The sequence below is a fragment of the Rhinoderma darwinii genome, chromosome 5 (assembly GCF_050947455.1).
Source record: "Rhinoderma darwinii isolate aRhiDar2 chromosome 5, aRhiDar2.hap1, whole genome shotgun sequence".
Taxonomy (NCBI): domain Eukaryota; kingdom Metazoa; phylum Chordata; class Amphibia; order Anura; family Rhinodermatidae; genus Rhinoderma; species Rhinoderma darwinii.
This window is the reverse complement of record NC_134691.1, coordinates 163,119,900-163,135,225: the sequence shown is the minus strand read 5'-3', so window position 1 is coordinate 163,135,225 and position 15,326 is coordinate 163,119,900. Positions and strand designations below refer to the sequence as shown.

Below are 15,326 nucleotides of genomic sequence, written 5' to 3'. Positions count from 1 at the left end.
GCTCCCCGTTGCCCGTGCTTTTAGTGATGGCAGAAGCCCTCATGTTAGAGCGGCTGCGTGCCGCTGCTGTGCACCACGGTCCCGGATGGCTAGAGGAGACCGTGGCTGCCATAACGAGGATCCCGGACGCCGTTTCGCCACGCCGGGCACGGCGTTCGGGGTCTGTTGAAAAGGACAGGCTCCCCTCCCCCGGCCCCCTTACAAGCATGGCTATGGCGGCGGGGGGGGAGTCGGCAACAACCGCTCCTGCGCTGGGCAGGCAGAGAGCGGTGCCAGGGGTGACGGCGACGCAGGCTGGGTCGACCCGTCCCTCTCGGCGGTCCCGACCTCCAGAGCGCCTCAGTCCGGAGGTAGTCCCGCGGACACGGCGTCGCAGAGGGAGCCCGATCCCGGACGCTGCAGGCCAGGCAGCTGGGAGGACCGCCCCTTCCCAGGCCCTGCGTCCTGGCAGGAATCCCAGGCCGCGACGGGGTCCGGCGGTAAGCAGGGAGTCGCAGGCTGGGCTCCCTGTCACCCCTCCCCCATCAGATGGAAGATTTGGAGGACAAGGTACGGCCGCCCCGCATGGTGATGTTCCGGCCAGGGGGCAGGCTTCGTCAGGATCGTCTAGACGGACGCCTAGAGCTGCAGCGACGTCGAGGCAACAGGTCAGGTCGGAAGTCTGGGTCCCGGCGGTCGGGCGGCAGGTTGCCGGCCCATCAGTCAGCGCGTCCTCATCCCCGTTCCGAAGATGTCGTTGGGAGGGACAGTCGTCGGCGAGAGAAGAACTGGAGGAAGGTGAACTGGACGTGTATCGTCGTGGTCAGGATGGTCCGGCTGACGGGAACACAGCGCCTGTGCAGCCCGGTGAGTGTATAACTCCATCATTGTCTTATCCAGCGATTTTTATGTCGGGTGTCGGCGGGGGGGCTGCTAGCATTGCATCGGGGGCCGGTAGTGGCGCGGGCGGACGCGACGGAGCGGGTTTGGCAGATTTAGTGGGTTGCTTACGGGAGCTGGTGGGGCGCCTGGATAGGGCCGCGGCGCCGGTAGTAACGGAAGTGTCTCCTGCGATAGTTTGGGAAGGCCCCAGGGACGTGGGATCGTTACAGGCGCGTCCTGCGGTGGCGGTTAGAGAGGCGGTCGCGGTGTCGGTACAGACCGAGGCACAGAAGGACGGCGATCGAGTGCGTATGGACGATCGTGCTCGGGGGGAGGTGTATGTTTGTTTTGAGGGTCCGTTGGGGGCGCATTTAAAGCAGGAGGTGCGTGATCGGATCTGGAAAGACGAATACGTTGAAATTTTTTCTCTCTTGCCACTGGCTAAATTTAATTTGGATAAGAGCAAGCGGGATGAGAGTAAAAAGGACGAGGAGGAACGGCGGCGGTATAGGCTGATCCCGCAGACGTTCGTTAATTGGTCGCAGGCGTTCGCCATATTGGCTAGTGTGATAGGGGAAAAGGCGCCGGAGAATTGTTCGGCGCTGTTTTGTTATTTTGATGCCATTGGGGAGGCTCATAGGGCGTATGGGGGTCAGGCGTGGCTGCGATATGATGAGCAATTCCGTCAGCGGAAGGCGGTTCGGCCGGCGATTCGGTGGGACCAGAAGGATATTGCTCTCTGGTTACGGGTTACGGCTCCGGTTAGGCAGTCCTTTCCCGGGAGCGGTGGCCAGGGAGGCCAGTCTAGTCAGAGTGGACAAAGCGGCGGGGGAAAGGCGGGGTTTTGCTGGCAATTTAATGAAGGTCAGTGCAAGTTCGGGGCCACGTGCAAGTTCAAGCACGTGTGCTCCGAGTGTAATGGTGCATCACACGGGGCGGCAAAATGTCTGCGAAAAAAGAGGTCAGGGAACCAGCACGGGGCTGGTCAAGGGGGTGTCGCCGGTGAGGGTGGAAAGGATGGCCCCTTATCTAAATGAGTATCCGGATAGGGCGGCAGCTAAGTTGCTTTATGAAGGGTTTCGTGTTGGGTTTGTTATTCCTCCACCTCCTTATGAGGTTCCGGTTACGCGGAGGAATTTAAAATCGGCTTACTTGCATGCGGAAGTTGTGTCGGAAAAGTTGTTAAAAGAAGTTTCGTTGGGTCGCATGTCGGGGCCATTTGTTGAGTCGCCGGTAAAAGATTTAGTTGTGTCCCCTTTGGGTATTGTCCCTAAACGCGAGCCCGGAAAGTTTCGTTTGATTCAACATTTATCGTATCCCAAAGGTTCGTCGGTAAATGACGGGATTGATCACGAGTTGTGTTCCGTAGTTTATACCTCATTCGATAAGGCGGTGGGGTTAGTGCGGGCTGCGGGTCCTGGGGCGCTGCTAGCAAAAACTGACATCGAGGCGGCGTTCAGGTTGTTGCCGGTTCATCCAGAAAGCCAACGGCTGTTGGGTTGTTTTTGGAATGGGGCTTTTTACGTGGATCGGTGCCTTCCGATGGGGTGTTCCCTTTCTTGTGCATACTTCGAGGCGTTTAGTAGCTTCGTGGAGTGGGTAACGAGGGGAGCATCCGGGGTCGACTCGTTGATCCATTACTTAGATGATTTTTTGTGCGTTGGCCCGGGGGGTTCGCCGGTTTGCGGTAATTTGCTTCATGCTCTACAGAAGGTGGCGAGGGATTTTGGGATTCCTTTGGCGCCGGAAAAAACGGAGGGCCCGGTAGCGACGATTTGTTTTTTGGGAATCGAAATAGACTCGGTGGCAATGGAGTGTCGTCTCCCGGCGGATAAGTTGGGTGCTTTGAGGCTGGAGGTTCGACGGGCTTGTAGAAGGAAGAAAATGTCGCTGAGGGAGCTTCAGTCGCTGCTGGGGAAGTTGAATTTCGCCTGCCGGATTATGCCGATGGGAAGGGTGTTTGGTAGAAGGTTGGCGGCGGCAACGGCGGGAGTGCGTGCGCCGCATCATTTTGTGCGGCTCAAGGAGGAGCACCGAGCTGATCTTCAGGTTTGGGATGACTTCTTGGGCCAGTACAATGGTCGCTCGCTATGGATGGCCCCAGCGCAGGATACGAGTGATTTGAATATTTTCACGGATGCGGCTGGGGCGGGTGGCTTTGGAGCTTACGGGGGAGGTCCGTGGTGCGCAGGTCAATGGCCGGCTAGCTGGGTGTCCAGTGGACTCACGCGGAATCTGGCCCTGCTCGAGCTGTTTCCCATCGTGGTGGCGGCTACCATTTGGGGGGACAGGCTCAGGGATAAGAAGGTCCGTTTTTACTGCGACAACATGGGGGTGGTGCTGGCCATTAATAACATCATGGCGTCCTCTCCTCCGGTAGTTCAATTGTTGCGACATTTAGTGTTGGTGTGTTTGTCGTTGAACGCGTGGGTGGTGGCGGTGCATGTCCCGGGTGTACGGAATTGTATTGCTGATGCTCTTTCTCGCTCGCAGTGGGACCGGTTTCGGCAATTGGCCCCGGGAGCGGAACGTCTCGGTTTGGTTTGTCCGGAGCATCTTTGGGATCTGGTATCGGTCCCGTAGAGCAGCTGTTACAAAGGTCTTTGGCGCGCACGACGTGGAGTGCTTATGCTGCTTGTTGGAGGCAGTGGGAGGAGTGGGTAAGAGAGTTGGGTGACGTCAATACGGATAGAGACAGGTTGGTGGCACTTTTGTATTGGTTAGGGGATGCATGGGAGGCGGGGTTTTCAGTAGCGAAGGTGAACCGGTTCATATCTGCGGTGGCGTTTGGGCTTAAGTTGCGGGGCTTGCGGGATGTATCGAAGGAATTTCTGGTATCGCAGGCTTTGAAGGGGTTGCGCAGAGGTAGGGTGGAGGCGGATAGTAGAAGGCCGGTGTCGTTTGCTTTGCTTGGCTCGTTGGGCGGTTCATTAGCATCGGTATGTCGTTCTTCAGATGAAATGGATCTGTTTCGGTTGGCTTTTTCGTTAGCGTTCTTCGGAGCATTTAGAATAGGTGAGTTGGTGTCGCCAAGTACTAAACAGGCAGGGGGGCTGAGATCTGGGGAGGTGAGCCTTTTTGCAGATCGGCTGGAGGTATGGTTGCGTAGATCTAAAACTGACCAAGTAGGGAAGGGAAAACTGATAGTTTGGTTCGCTCTCCCGGGGTCGGTCATGTGCCCAGTGGAGTGCATGCGGGGTTTTACGGGAAACAGGGGGTCTCCAGATTTGCCTTTGTTACGTCATGTGGACGGGTCGTTTTTGTCCAGGTTTCAGTTTGGAGCTGTATTTAAAAAATGTTTGACGGCGGTGGGGGTTGCGGCAGGCTCATATTCATCTCATTCCTTCCGGATTGGCGCAGCAACGGAAGCGGGGCGCTGGGGGTTGGATGATGAGGGGGTGAGGCGTATTGGTCGTTGGGAGTCTAAAAGGTTTAAGTCATATGTCCGCCCCCATATGTTGTAATTTTGTTGTTTATGCTTGAAAATGTTATATGGTGGTGCCTAACTGTGTTTTCCGTTTCAGATTCGCCTCCTTGTCTGGTGTGGTTGATGGGTCATTCGTACGTGCACTGGGGGGCTTTGAGGGCGGACGTCCGCCCGGATGGTCGCCAGTTGCGCATTCCGCGACAGGATGCGGTTGTGCATTGGCTGGGTTTTAGAGGTATGTCGTGGAACAGGGTGTTGGCGGAATTCCAGACATATGTGCGGCTTGATAGGGTTCCGGAGGTTTTAGTGTTGCACGTGGGTGGGAATGACTTAGGAGTCCGCCCTTTTCGTGAGTTGGTGCGGGATATCAAACATGATATGTTGTGTTTGTGGGTATCTTATCCCAAGTTGGTGGTAGTGTGGTCGGACATAGTCCCAAGAAAGCATTGGCGGTTAGCTAGATCGGTGGAGAGAGTCAATAAGGCTCGCATAAAAGTTAACCGGGTGGTGTCCCGTTTTGTGGCAAAGAACGGGGGCATTTGCGTGAGGCATAGGGATTTGGAGTCAGGAGTGGGGAATTTCTGGAGAAGTGACGGGGTTCATCTGACCGAGGTTGGCATTGATCTTTGGAGCTTGGCGATAGCAGAAGGCATAGAAAGGGCGGTGGTGGTGTGGAGGAACTCACAGGCTTAAGGTGGTCAAGGCCTGTTTCGCGGTGGCGGGGGGAGTCCTTGAGGCCAGTCAGTACAAAATGGTGGGGGGGTCGCATCGGGGGTATGCGTCCCCCAAAAAAGGTACATGGTTGAAGACTTCATCGGGTGTTATCCCTTTGAAGTGGTCTTCTGGTAGAAGGTATATCACTTGAAGGCTTCATCGGGTGTTATCCCTTTGAAGTGGACTTCTAGTGGTCGGTATATCACTTGAGGGCTTCATCGGGTGTTATCCCCTTGAAGTGGACTTCTAGTGGTTGGAGCCATCTGCAGAGGTGAACGGTGCTTCCGAGCTGGTTTACGGCTGGAGGTAATTGGTGGTTTGCAGATGGCTAATTCGGTGTGTTCTTGAAAGGAACATCTGAAGGGGCTTCAAGGACTTCCTCTGCTCGGGTTAATGTTAACGTTTAATTGTTATTTATGATTCTGACCCATGTTGGGTCATGTGAATTATTAGGAGGAATTCTCTGGTGGATTCCTAACTAGTTATCCGAATGTTTCAGATTTAAATTGTTTTTATAAAACTGTGAAATTAATAAACGGCTGCTGTGGCCATTTCACATCCAACCTCGGTGTCATGTGTCTTTACTAAATGGGGGTGGGGGGATAGTATGGTCTAAGGTTAACACACGACTCTACCTAGGCAGGTCAAGAAGAGGCTGGACGCAGCCGCAGGGTTAAGGGAAGCCGGCATGACCGTCCTGGTAGGGAAAGGGTTAATGAGGTGAGGGAAAGTTGAAAGGAGCTGAAGGAGGGACGGGGAGGAGTTAAGGGGGACGGGGGGGCCGTTACTGCGCTTCCCGCTGTTTCTCGGCATTGAGCCGGAAGCAGCGGGAGGAGTAACATAGAATAAGCAAGCTCCCACCCTCCCACCCGTGGTTTGTTACTCCTTAGGTCTTATGTACGTCCGTCTATGAGTGTTGTGTTTTATTTTGTGTGCTTATTTAACATGTTTTTCTTTTTTCCGGAGTAGGTTCTGTTGTCATGGCAGCTGGCGGGGGGAGTCCTTGAGGCCAGTCAGTACAAAATGGTGGGGGGGTCGCATCGGGGGTATGCGTCCCCCAAAAAAGGTACATGGTTGAAGACTTCATCGGGTGTTATCCCTTTGAAGTGGTCTTCTGGTAGAAGGTATATCACTTGAAGGCTTCATCGGGTGTTATCCCTTTGAAGTGGACTTCTAGTGGTCGGTATATCACTTGAGGGCTTCATCGGGTGTTATCCCCTTGAAGTGGACTTCTAGTGGTTGGAGCCATCTGCAGAGGTGAACGGTGCTTCCGAGCTGGTTTACGGCTGGAGGTAATTGGTGGTTTGCAGATGGCTAATTCGGTGTGTTCTTGAAAGGAACATCTGAAGGGGCTTCAAGGACTTCCTCTGCTCGGGTTAATGTTAACGTTTAATTGTTATTTATGATTCTGACCCATGTTGGGTCATGTGAATTATTAGGAGGAATTCTCTGGTGGATTCCTAACTAGTTATCCGAATGTTTCGGATTTAAATTGTTTTTATAAAACTGTGAAATTAATAAACGGCTGCTGTGGCCATTTCACATCCAACCTCGGTGTCATGTGTCTTTACTAAATGGGGGTGGGGGGATAGTATGGTCTAAGGTTAACACACGACTCTACCTAGGCAGGTCATGCAATGCCAACCTCTACACAGTAATCTGATCATCTGAAACAAACTGATTATGGTCTGAAAATAATCATGGACTACCATTATTGGCACTGACACATCTGTACAGAAATCTTCCATCTACACAGGTGTGATACATTTCTCCTTGAATAGATTTATTTTTGGAATATTACGCTAAACAGTATTTCATTGTGTTCTTATCCTCAATAGATGTTAACGACTGTTGCGCGTTCCCTCCGTGGATCAAAATACATTACATGGAGGAGTCTTTCTACCAGCAGTTATTTGTCCGCACATGGTACGTTTTTAATTTTCCATGTATTCTTACAGTGGTCTGAAAGGGTTTTCCAGTTTCATGTCATTCAATAAATGAATAGTTCTACATCTTTCCAATATTACTTTGTGTTTTCATTGTTTATGATTTTCAACATATTTGTTTGCTGTCAATGAATAAGAACTTGTTTGCTATTCGGAGGCGAAAAAAAAATACATGCCTAGTCCTGCTCTCAGCTGAAAAGTGGATACAATTGTATCCAGTCTGAGCAATGCTCTGTGAGCTAAACAGCCTGGACTCCAGACTGATTCATTACACACCATATACAATTATATCTATAACTTATCTGAGAGCAGGACTATGATTGAACAGATTTGCAGCCCCTGAATGTAAACAAATGTTTTAATTCACTGACAGCATACTAATATCTTGAAAATACTGTAGTGATGACTTTAAACACAAAGAAGGGAATTTTTTTATTCTTTCTATACCAGTTTTCTGACGTAGAAATGTAGCAAATTCCTAAAACTCGCAATTTGTGCAAAGAACTGTTTACTAAATAGTGGTCTGAAACACCAATCTTAATGAATCTTAATTAATGGTTGGTGTAACCATACAGGGGACCTGCAAGTTATGATTTCTTTGGTAAATTGATAATATATAGTCCCAGATCAATAATAACACTAGAATTGAATATATAAAAGCTAATGTTGCCATAAACTATTTGGCTTATTAACATTTTAATTCTTCCATGATCAATTTTATTAACAGCAATGATAACCATTCTTTCATTATTCAATCACGCCTTTTCATATATAAGTCTATGAGACAATGGTTAATTGTTTTAAATGTGTAGTCTACACAAATGGCTTCATTGGGTCGAAGTGGATTCTTTCCTAATCCCAATACAGTCATGCTGCAAATATTGCTAGAAACGATTACCCAGAAAGGTGATCAAAATTAGAGTTATTTAACCCCTTCCCTCTTTAGCCACTTTTGACCTTCCTGACAGAGCCTCATTTTTCAAATCTGACATGTTTCACTTTATGTGGTAATAACTTCGGAATGCTTTAACCTATCCAAGCGATTCTGAGATTGTTTTCTCATGACACATTGGACTTTATGTTACTGGCAAAATTTGCTCGATACATTCAGTATTTAGTTGTGAAAAACACCAAAATTTAGCAAAAATTGCAAAAATTTGCATTTTTCAAAATTTTAATCTATCTGCTTGTAAGACAGGCAGTTATACCACACAAAATAGACACTAATTAACATCCCACATATGTCTACATTAGATTGACATAGTTTTTTGAACATCCTTTTATTTTTCTAGGACGTTAATACCCCATATGTGGTCATAGACTAATTTTTGGGCACACGGCAGGGCTCAGAAGGGAAGGAGCGCCATTTGGCTTTCGGAGTACAGATTTTGCTGGATTGGTTTCTGGTCGCTATGTCGCATTTTCAAAACCCCCGTTGGACCAAAACAGTGGAAACCCCCCAAAAGTGACCCCATTTTGGAAACTACACCCCTCAAGGTATTCACCTAGGGGTGTAGTGAGCATGTTAACCCCGCAGGTGTTTTGCATAAATTAGTGTGCACTCGATATTGCAGAGTGAAAATTGGATTTTTTTCCATAGATATGCCAATATGTGGTGCCCAGCATGTGCCAACATAACAAGACAGCTCTCTAATTATTATGCGGTGTTTCCCGATTTTAGAATCACCCTACCTGGGGCCCTAATGTTTTGCCTGGACATGTGACAGGGCTCAGGAGTGAAAGAGTACCATGCGAAATTGAGGCCTAATTTGTCAACATATAAAGTATTGGTTCACAATTGCAGAGCTCTGATGTGAAATAATAAAAGAAACCCCTGAGAAGTGACCCCATTTTAGATACTACACCCTTCAAGGTATTTATTAAGGGGTGTAGTGAGCATTTTCACCCCACAGGTCTTTTCAATAAATGATTGCGCTGTGGATGGTGCAAAGTAAAAATTAAAATTTTTCCCCAGATATGCCAATTCAGTGTCAAATATGTCGTGCCCAGCTTATGCCACTGGAGAGACACACCCCAAAAATTGTTAAAAGGGTTCTCCCGGGAATGGCGGTGCCATATATGTGGAAGTAAACTTCTGTTTGGGCACACTGTAGAGCTCAGATGGGTGGGAGCGCCATTTGGCTTTTGAAGCGTAGATATTGCTTGGTAGTAGTTTTCTTTGAGTATTACTGGTATTTCATTTTATAATGTGGGGGCAGTGGCGTAACTACCGCCGTAGCAGCCGTAGCAGCTGCTACGGGGCCCGCCGCATGAGGGGGCCCGTGTCGCCCGCCGGCACGGGCCCCCACCATGGCCGGAGGCTCGGCTAGCAGCTACTACGGCTGCTACAGCGGGACACCACTGAACACTACGGCAGAGCAGGGAGGTATCTCCCCGCTCTACCATTAAACAAAAGACATGTATCCCCTATCCACAGGACAGGGGATACATGTGTGATCGCTGGCATTGATAGGGAGAACGGGGGACTGAAAGTCCCCTGAAGTTCTCCATCACAAACCTCGGACTTCCGGGGTCTGTGTCGGCAGCTCCGTAGAAATGAATGGAGCGCCGGTCGCGCTTGTGCGCATGCGTGACCAGCGCTCCATTCATTTTTATTAAGCTGCACAGACGCCGGAAGTCAGAGGTTAGTCATGGAGAACTTCAGGGGACCCTACAGGGGGGGGGCTGTATGGCGTTCCCTACAGGGGGGGCTGTATAGCGCTCCCTACAGGGGGGGGCTGTATGGCGTTCCCTACAGGGGGGGCTGTATGGCGTTCCCTACAGGGGGGGCTGTATGGCGTTCCCTACAGGGGGGGCTGTATAGCGTTCCCTACAGGGGGGGCTGTATGGCGTTCCCTACAGGGTGGGGCTGTATGGCGTTCCCTACAGACCCCCCCTGTAGGGAACGCCATACAGCCCCCTCTGTGGATAGCGCCATACAGCCCCCTCTGTAGATAGCGCCATACAGCCCCCTCTGTAGATGGCACCATACAGCCCCCCCCTGTAGATAACGCCATATAGCCCCCTTTGTAGATATCTACAGAGGGGGCTATATGGCCTTATCTACAGAGGGGGCTGTATGGCGTTATCTACAGAGGGGGCTGTATAGCGTTATCTACAGGGGGGCGGTAAAAAAGGCACTATCTACAAGGGGGGGGTTGTGTGACACCCAGGGGAGGGGGGCCCCAGTCAAAAGTTTGCTATGGGGCCCAGTCTTTCCTAGTTACGCCCCTGTGTGGGGGCACATGTAAGCTGGGCAGAGTACATCAGGGGCATAGTGAGGTGGTATAGTAATGGGGTAAACAATAAAATTATCTATAGATGTGTGTTACGCTGTGAAGAATCCTTTCTGCACAGACCGGAATGATAAATGGTGTCCTCACTTATCCCCCTTTTGGTCCACACTTCGCACCTTTGCAGTTTGGGGAATTTTGCTGGGAAGCGTTGTCCTGGTATAATACTCGCTTCTAGCAGATATGTTTGGGCCCTCCCCTTCCTGGTTCCCTAATTTTAGGGCCCCGATAAATCGCCTCTTGAAACAGACTAAATGTTCCCCTCTGATCTACACAACCGCATATTTTTATTTCATGACTTATTGGAGCCTTAACTCATTTTATTTTTTCATAGACGTAGTGGTATGAGGGTTGTTTTTTTGCGGGACGAGCTGTAGTTATGATTGGTACCATTTCGGGGTACATGCGACTTTTTGATCACTTTTTATCCTATTTTTTTGAGAGGCAAGGTGACCAAAAAAAATGCAATTCTGGCATAGATTTTTTAGGTTTTTTTTATACAGCGTTCACCATTCGTTATAAATTACATGTTAACTTTATTCTGCGGGTCAGTACGATTCCGGCGATACCTAATTTATAGCACTTTTTTATGTTTTACAACTTTTTGCACAATAAAATTACTTTTGTAAAAAGAATGTATCTTTTCTGTCGCTATCTTGTGAAAACCATAACTTTTAATTTTTCGTCGATGGAGGTGTATGAGGGCTTGTTTTTTGCGAGACGAGCTATAGTTTTTATAGGCACCATTTTTGGATACATGCAACTTTTTGATCACTTTTTATTTAAATTTTTGTAGGGCAAAGTGACCAAAAAACAGAAATTCTGGCATTGTTTTTTACAGGTTTTTTTTACGCCGTTCACAGTGTGGAATAAATAACATAATATTTTTATAGTTTAAGCCGTTACGGCCGCGGCGATACCAAATATGTATGGTTTATTTCGTTTTTTCAATAATAAAGGACTCGATAAGGAAAAAAGGGCGATTGTGTTTTATTTTATTACTTGAAACTTTAAGGCCCCATGCACACAACCGTGCCCGCAATCACGGCCCGCGATTGCGGGCACGGCCGGCCGCTGACTGACAGCCGCATTTTCGGGCCGTGCTCCAATGCAAAGTATGGGAGCACGGCCCGCAAAATGCGAAAGAACGGACATGTTCCATAATTCCCGGAACATTTCCACGGCACTGACACCCTTCCGTAGTGCTACGGAAAGGTGTCAGTGTTCAATGAAAGTGAATGGCTACGTTTTTGCGGACCGCAATTGCGGTCCGCAAAAACGGAGGTTTTTTGCTGTCGTGTGCATGGGGCCTTATTATATATATTTTTTTCACTTTTTTTACACTTTACTTTAGTCCCACTAGGGGACTTGAAGGTCCAACTGTCAGATTTTTTTTCTAATATATTGCACTACATAGCTGCGATCTGCTAACAACCACAAAGCTGCAGCGATCGCATCCAATCGCTGCATCAGAGGGGTTAATGGCAGGGATCGGAGCTAGCTCCTCTTCCTGCCGTTACAGGTGGATGTTAGCTGTAACATACAGCTGACATCCACCGCTGATGACGCCGGCTCATCTCCTGAGCCGGCGCCAACTTGCCGGCGGCTATGGAAGCCCTTCAGGCCCCGCCTCTGGGCGGGGGCTGAAAGTTTTCCATGCTAGGCACACCAGGAGGCCAGTATTAGGCCTACCGTTGCCATTGCAGCCACCAACACCCCGGCGATTTCATTGCTGGGGTGTCGATGAGCTGCAAATACCTTAAATGCAGCTATCGCTTTTGACAGCTGCATTTAAGGGGTTAATGGTGGGGATCGAAGCTAACTTCGGTCCCCGCCATTACAGCAGGATGTCAGCTGTAAGATACAGCTGACATCCGGGGATGATGGCACCGACTCAGCTTCTGAGCCGGTGCCATGCATTTGTCGTAAGTATACGACATTTTTCGGGAAGCACTAGCTTTCCATGACGTATACTTACAACAAATGTCGGGAAGGGGTTAATATAGAAAAAAGATGGCTGACAGGTGACATAATAACTACATATAAATATATCAACGATCAATACAGAAATCTCTCTCATGATCTATTTATATGCAGGGCTCTAACTATAACAAGGAGGCATCTTCTACGTCTAGAGGAAAGAAGGTTTCTACATAAACATAGAATGTGGTTCTTTACTGTAAGTGCAGTGAGACTATTAAACTCTCTGCCAAAGGAAGTTGTTTCGGTGAATCCACTGACAGAGTTTAAACAAGGCCTGGAATCCTTTCTTAAGTGTAATAATATTACAATTTATAGGCACTAGATTACTGGTAATTGGGTGTTGATAAAGGGATTCATTCTGATTGCCATATTAGAGTCGGGGAGGAATTTTTCCCTAAGATGAGGACATTTTGCTTTTGCCTCATGGGTGTTTGGCCTTCCTCTGGATCAACACTGCCGAAAAATAGGCATAACTTGTCTTTTTTCAGCTCTACATACTATGAAACTATGATAGAACAATTCCCGTGATTTTCGGGATGGCCGGCCACGGAGTGACAGCAGTGAGCCGTCCGCAAATCGTGGGCCATGCACATGGCCACGGCCATTATTTTCAATGAGCCCGGACTTCAGAACACGGCTGTAATAAGACATGCTCGTTCTTTCTGCAGTGCGGGCTCCTGGGCCATGCACGGACCGTGAAAACCACGGTCGTGTGCATGGCCACATAGGAAATAATGGGGCTGCAATTCTCCTGTGGATTTTCGGGGGAATTGCGGCCGCAAAAGCACGTTCGTGTGCATGAGGCCTTAGTCTATGTTTATACTAAATAAGGGTTAAATAATGTAGTAGGCACATTGTCCCCAAGTATTGATCTCATGGACCACTGCATTGAGATATATACTTTCCTGACTGCTTCCTTCCACACACTAGTTTCTGAGATCAGCTCTAAAGGATGAGTTTGAGGGTATGTGCACACACACTAATTACGTCCGTAATTGACGGACGTATTTCGGCCGCAAGTCCCGGACCGAACACAGTGCAGGGAGTCGGGCTCCTAGCATCATACTTATGTACGATGCTAGGAGTCCCTGCCTCGCTGCAGGACAACTGTCCCGTACTGAAAACATGATTACAGTACGGGACAGTTGTCCTGCAGCGAGGCAGAGACTCCTAGCATCGTACATAAGTATGATGCTAGGAGCCCGGCTCCCTGCACTGTGTTCGGTCCGGGACTTGCGACCGAAATACGTCCGTCAATTACGGACGTAATTAGTGTGTGTGCACATACCCTTAATGTAATGGATATTAGTAACAAAAAATAATACCTATGCTTAGTTATTTACACTTTATTTATTATAAACTGTAAAAAACCCATTAGAACAACTCGTCTTCAAAAGACAACCGCACCCCCATTATTAGCTGGTTAAGGGTACAGCTGCTAAACTACCAATTTGGCAAGCTGATAACTCCACCTGGAACTGCAGTGGACACACATTTCCTGCTGGAAAAATGATGTATTGCACAATACCTATTAAAATAAATCGGAAAATATCACCATGTTTTCCAGAACAGGAGCTGCTCTTATCAGTGGCTCTCCCCTTTGGTTACTTGAGGGGTTTCTAGGTGAATTTTTATCTATTACCTTTTATTACTAATGTATTGAATGAATCTAGGTTTTCTGGCATTATTTGACATTGATGTTGAGCTTTGACCTTGTATAAAGCTGTCTACCACTGTTTACAATGGATTGTAATGTTTACTACCTATAAAGTACAATAAACGCCAAGGTTTCCCATAAAAGCGTATTTTGTGGTTTACAAATGACAAAGGCAAAGTATACAAAGAATCATTTTAACACAAGGAAATAGATGAATTTTAAGACCATACATCAGGGTTTATTCTATAGTTAAATAACACAAGGCACATCTTCAGGGTCAGACTCAGATGGTCCATTAAAGTTACTAAATGACCTTTTTGTAGGCGCCAAGTGTGCCATTTCACTGTATTCTGATATTATTAAATGGAAACTCTAGTAGAAAACAGAATTTTCCAACGATCTTACAGTTTAGGCTTCTTTCACACTGGCGTCACTATCAGTTTACCGCTCTTCCGTCAGAGGAAGAGAGTATCGATACATTAAACGGAAAGCAACGGTTCTGTTAGAATTACCATTGATTTCAATGGTAATTCTTTTGTTTCAGTTGCTTTCCATTTGTCTCTGTTCGCTAGGTTTAAGGTTTTTTTTGAACGGAAACAAAAGTTCTGCAGACTGAACTTTTGTTTACGTATAAAAAACGGAAACCTATTGACCGGAGACAAATGGAAACAAACTGATACAAAAGAATTACCATTGAAATCAATGGTAATTCTAACGGAACCGTTGCTCTCCGTTTAATGTATCGATCCTCTCTTCCTCTGACGGAAGAGAGGTAAACTGATAATAATGGTAGTGTGAACTTAGCCTTAGCCTAAGATTGAGGCAGTGTGACTGCAGAGGGAGCTGCCACTCTAAAGGCTCTAGCTCCTGCAAGATTGCGGCTAGAGCCATGCTATAAAACAAGACCAAGATCGCGTCTCTAACTGCAATCTAGCCTGTGCCAAAACAGGTTGAAGTGGGAACTGCATATACTGCACTTGTAGCTCTCACTTCAACCTGTGTGGAGGAGGAGAGAGGGGGAGGTAGGGGACGTGCTGGCAGCATGCACGAAAAGGAGAAGAATCTATGATCCTCCTCCTATCCCTGTATGGATTCAGATGACTCCAGGATGTGGGGTAACATGGACTTTTTGTCATGATTTAACACGCCTTCGACCTCTCCCCTTTTTAACCCCTCAGATGCCGCAGTCAATGATGACCGCGGCATCTAAGTGGTTTTCCTAAAAAAAAAAAAAGTACAATATTTTATTATTGAAAAAAATAAAAATATTAAAAAGATATTGCCTCATCCATAACAAACCACACTATAAAATAATATGTTATTTATCCTGCACGGCAAATGTTATAACAAAAAAATGAAAAAACAATGCCTGAATAGCTGTTTTCTGTTCACTTGCCTCCCAAAAACAGTAATCAAAAGTCTTCTGTACCCCAAAATAGTACCAT

At 47.8% G+C, this 15,326-nt stretch overlaps 1 protein-coding gene across 1 annotated transcript in view; it reads left to right on the top strand.

Annotated features, from left to right (window-relative positions):
• The window catches only part of LOC142652801 (cytochrome c oxidase subunit 4 isoform 1, mitochondrial-like), a 142,216-nt gene that overhangs the window by 90,682 nt on the left and 36,208 nt on the right, over positions 1-15,326 (top strand). The window contains exon 2 of the mRNA XM_075828482.1: positions 6,841-6,928. Within this exon, the coding sequence (XP_075684597.1) occupies positions 6,841-6,928 (88 nt within the window). The remainder of the gene's footprint in view (positions 1-6,840; positions 6,929-15,326) is intronic.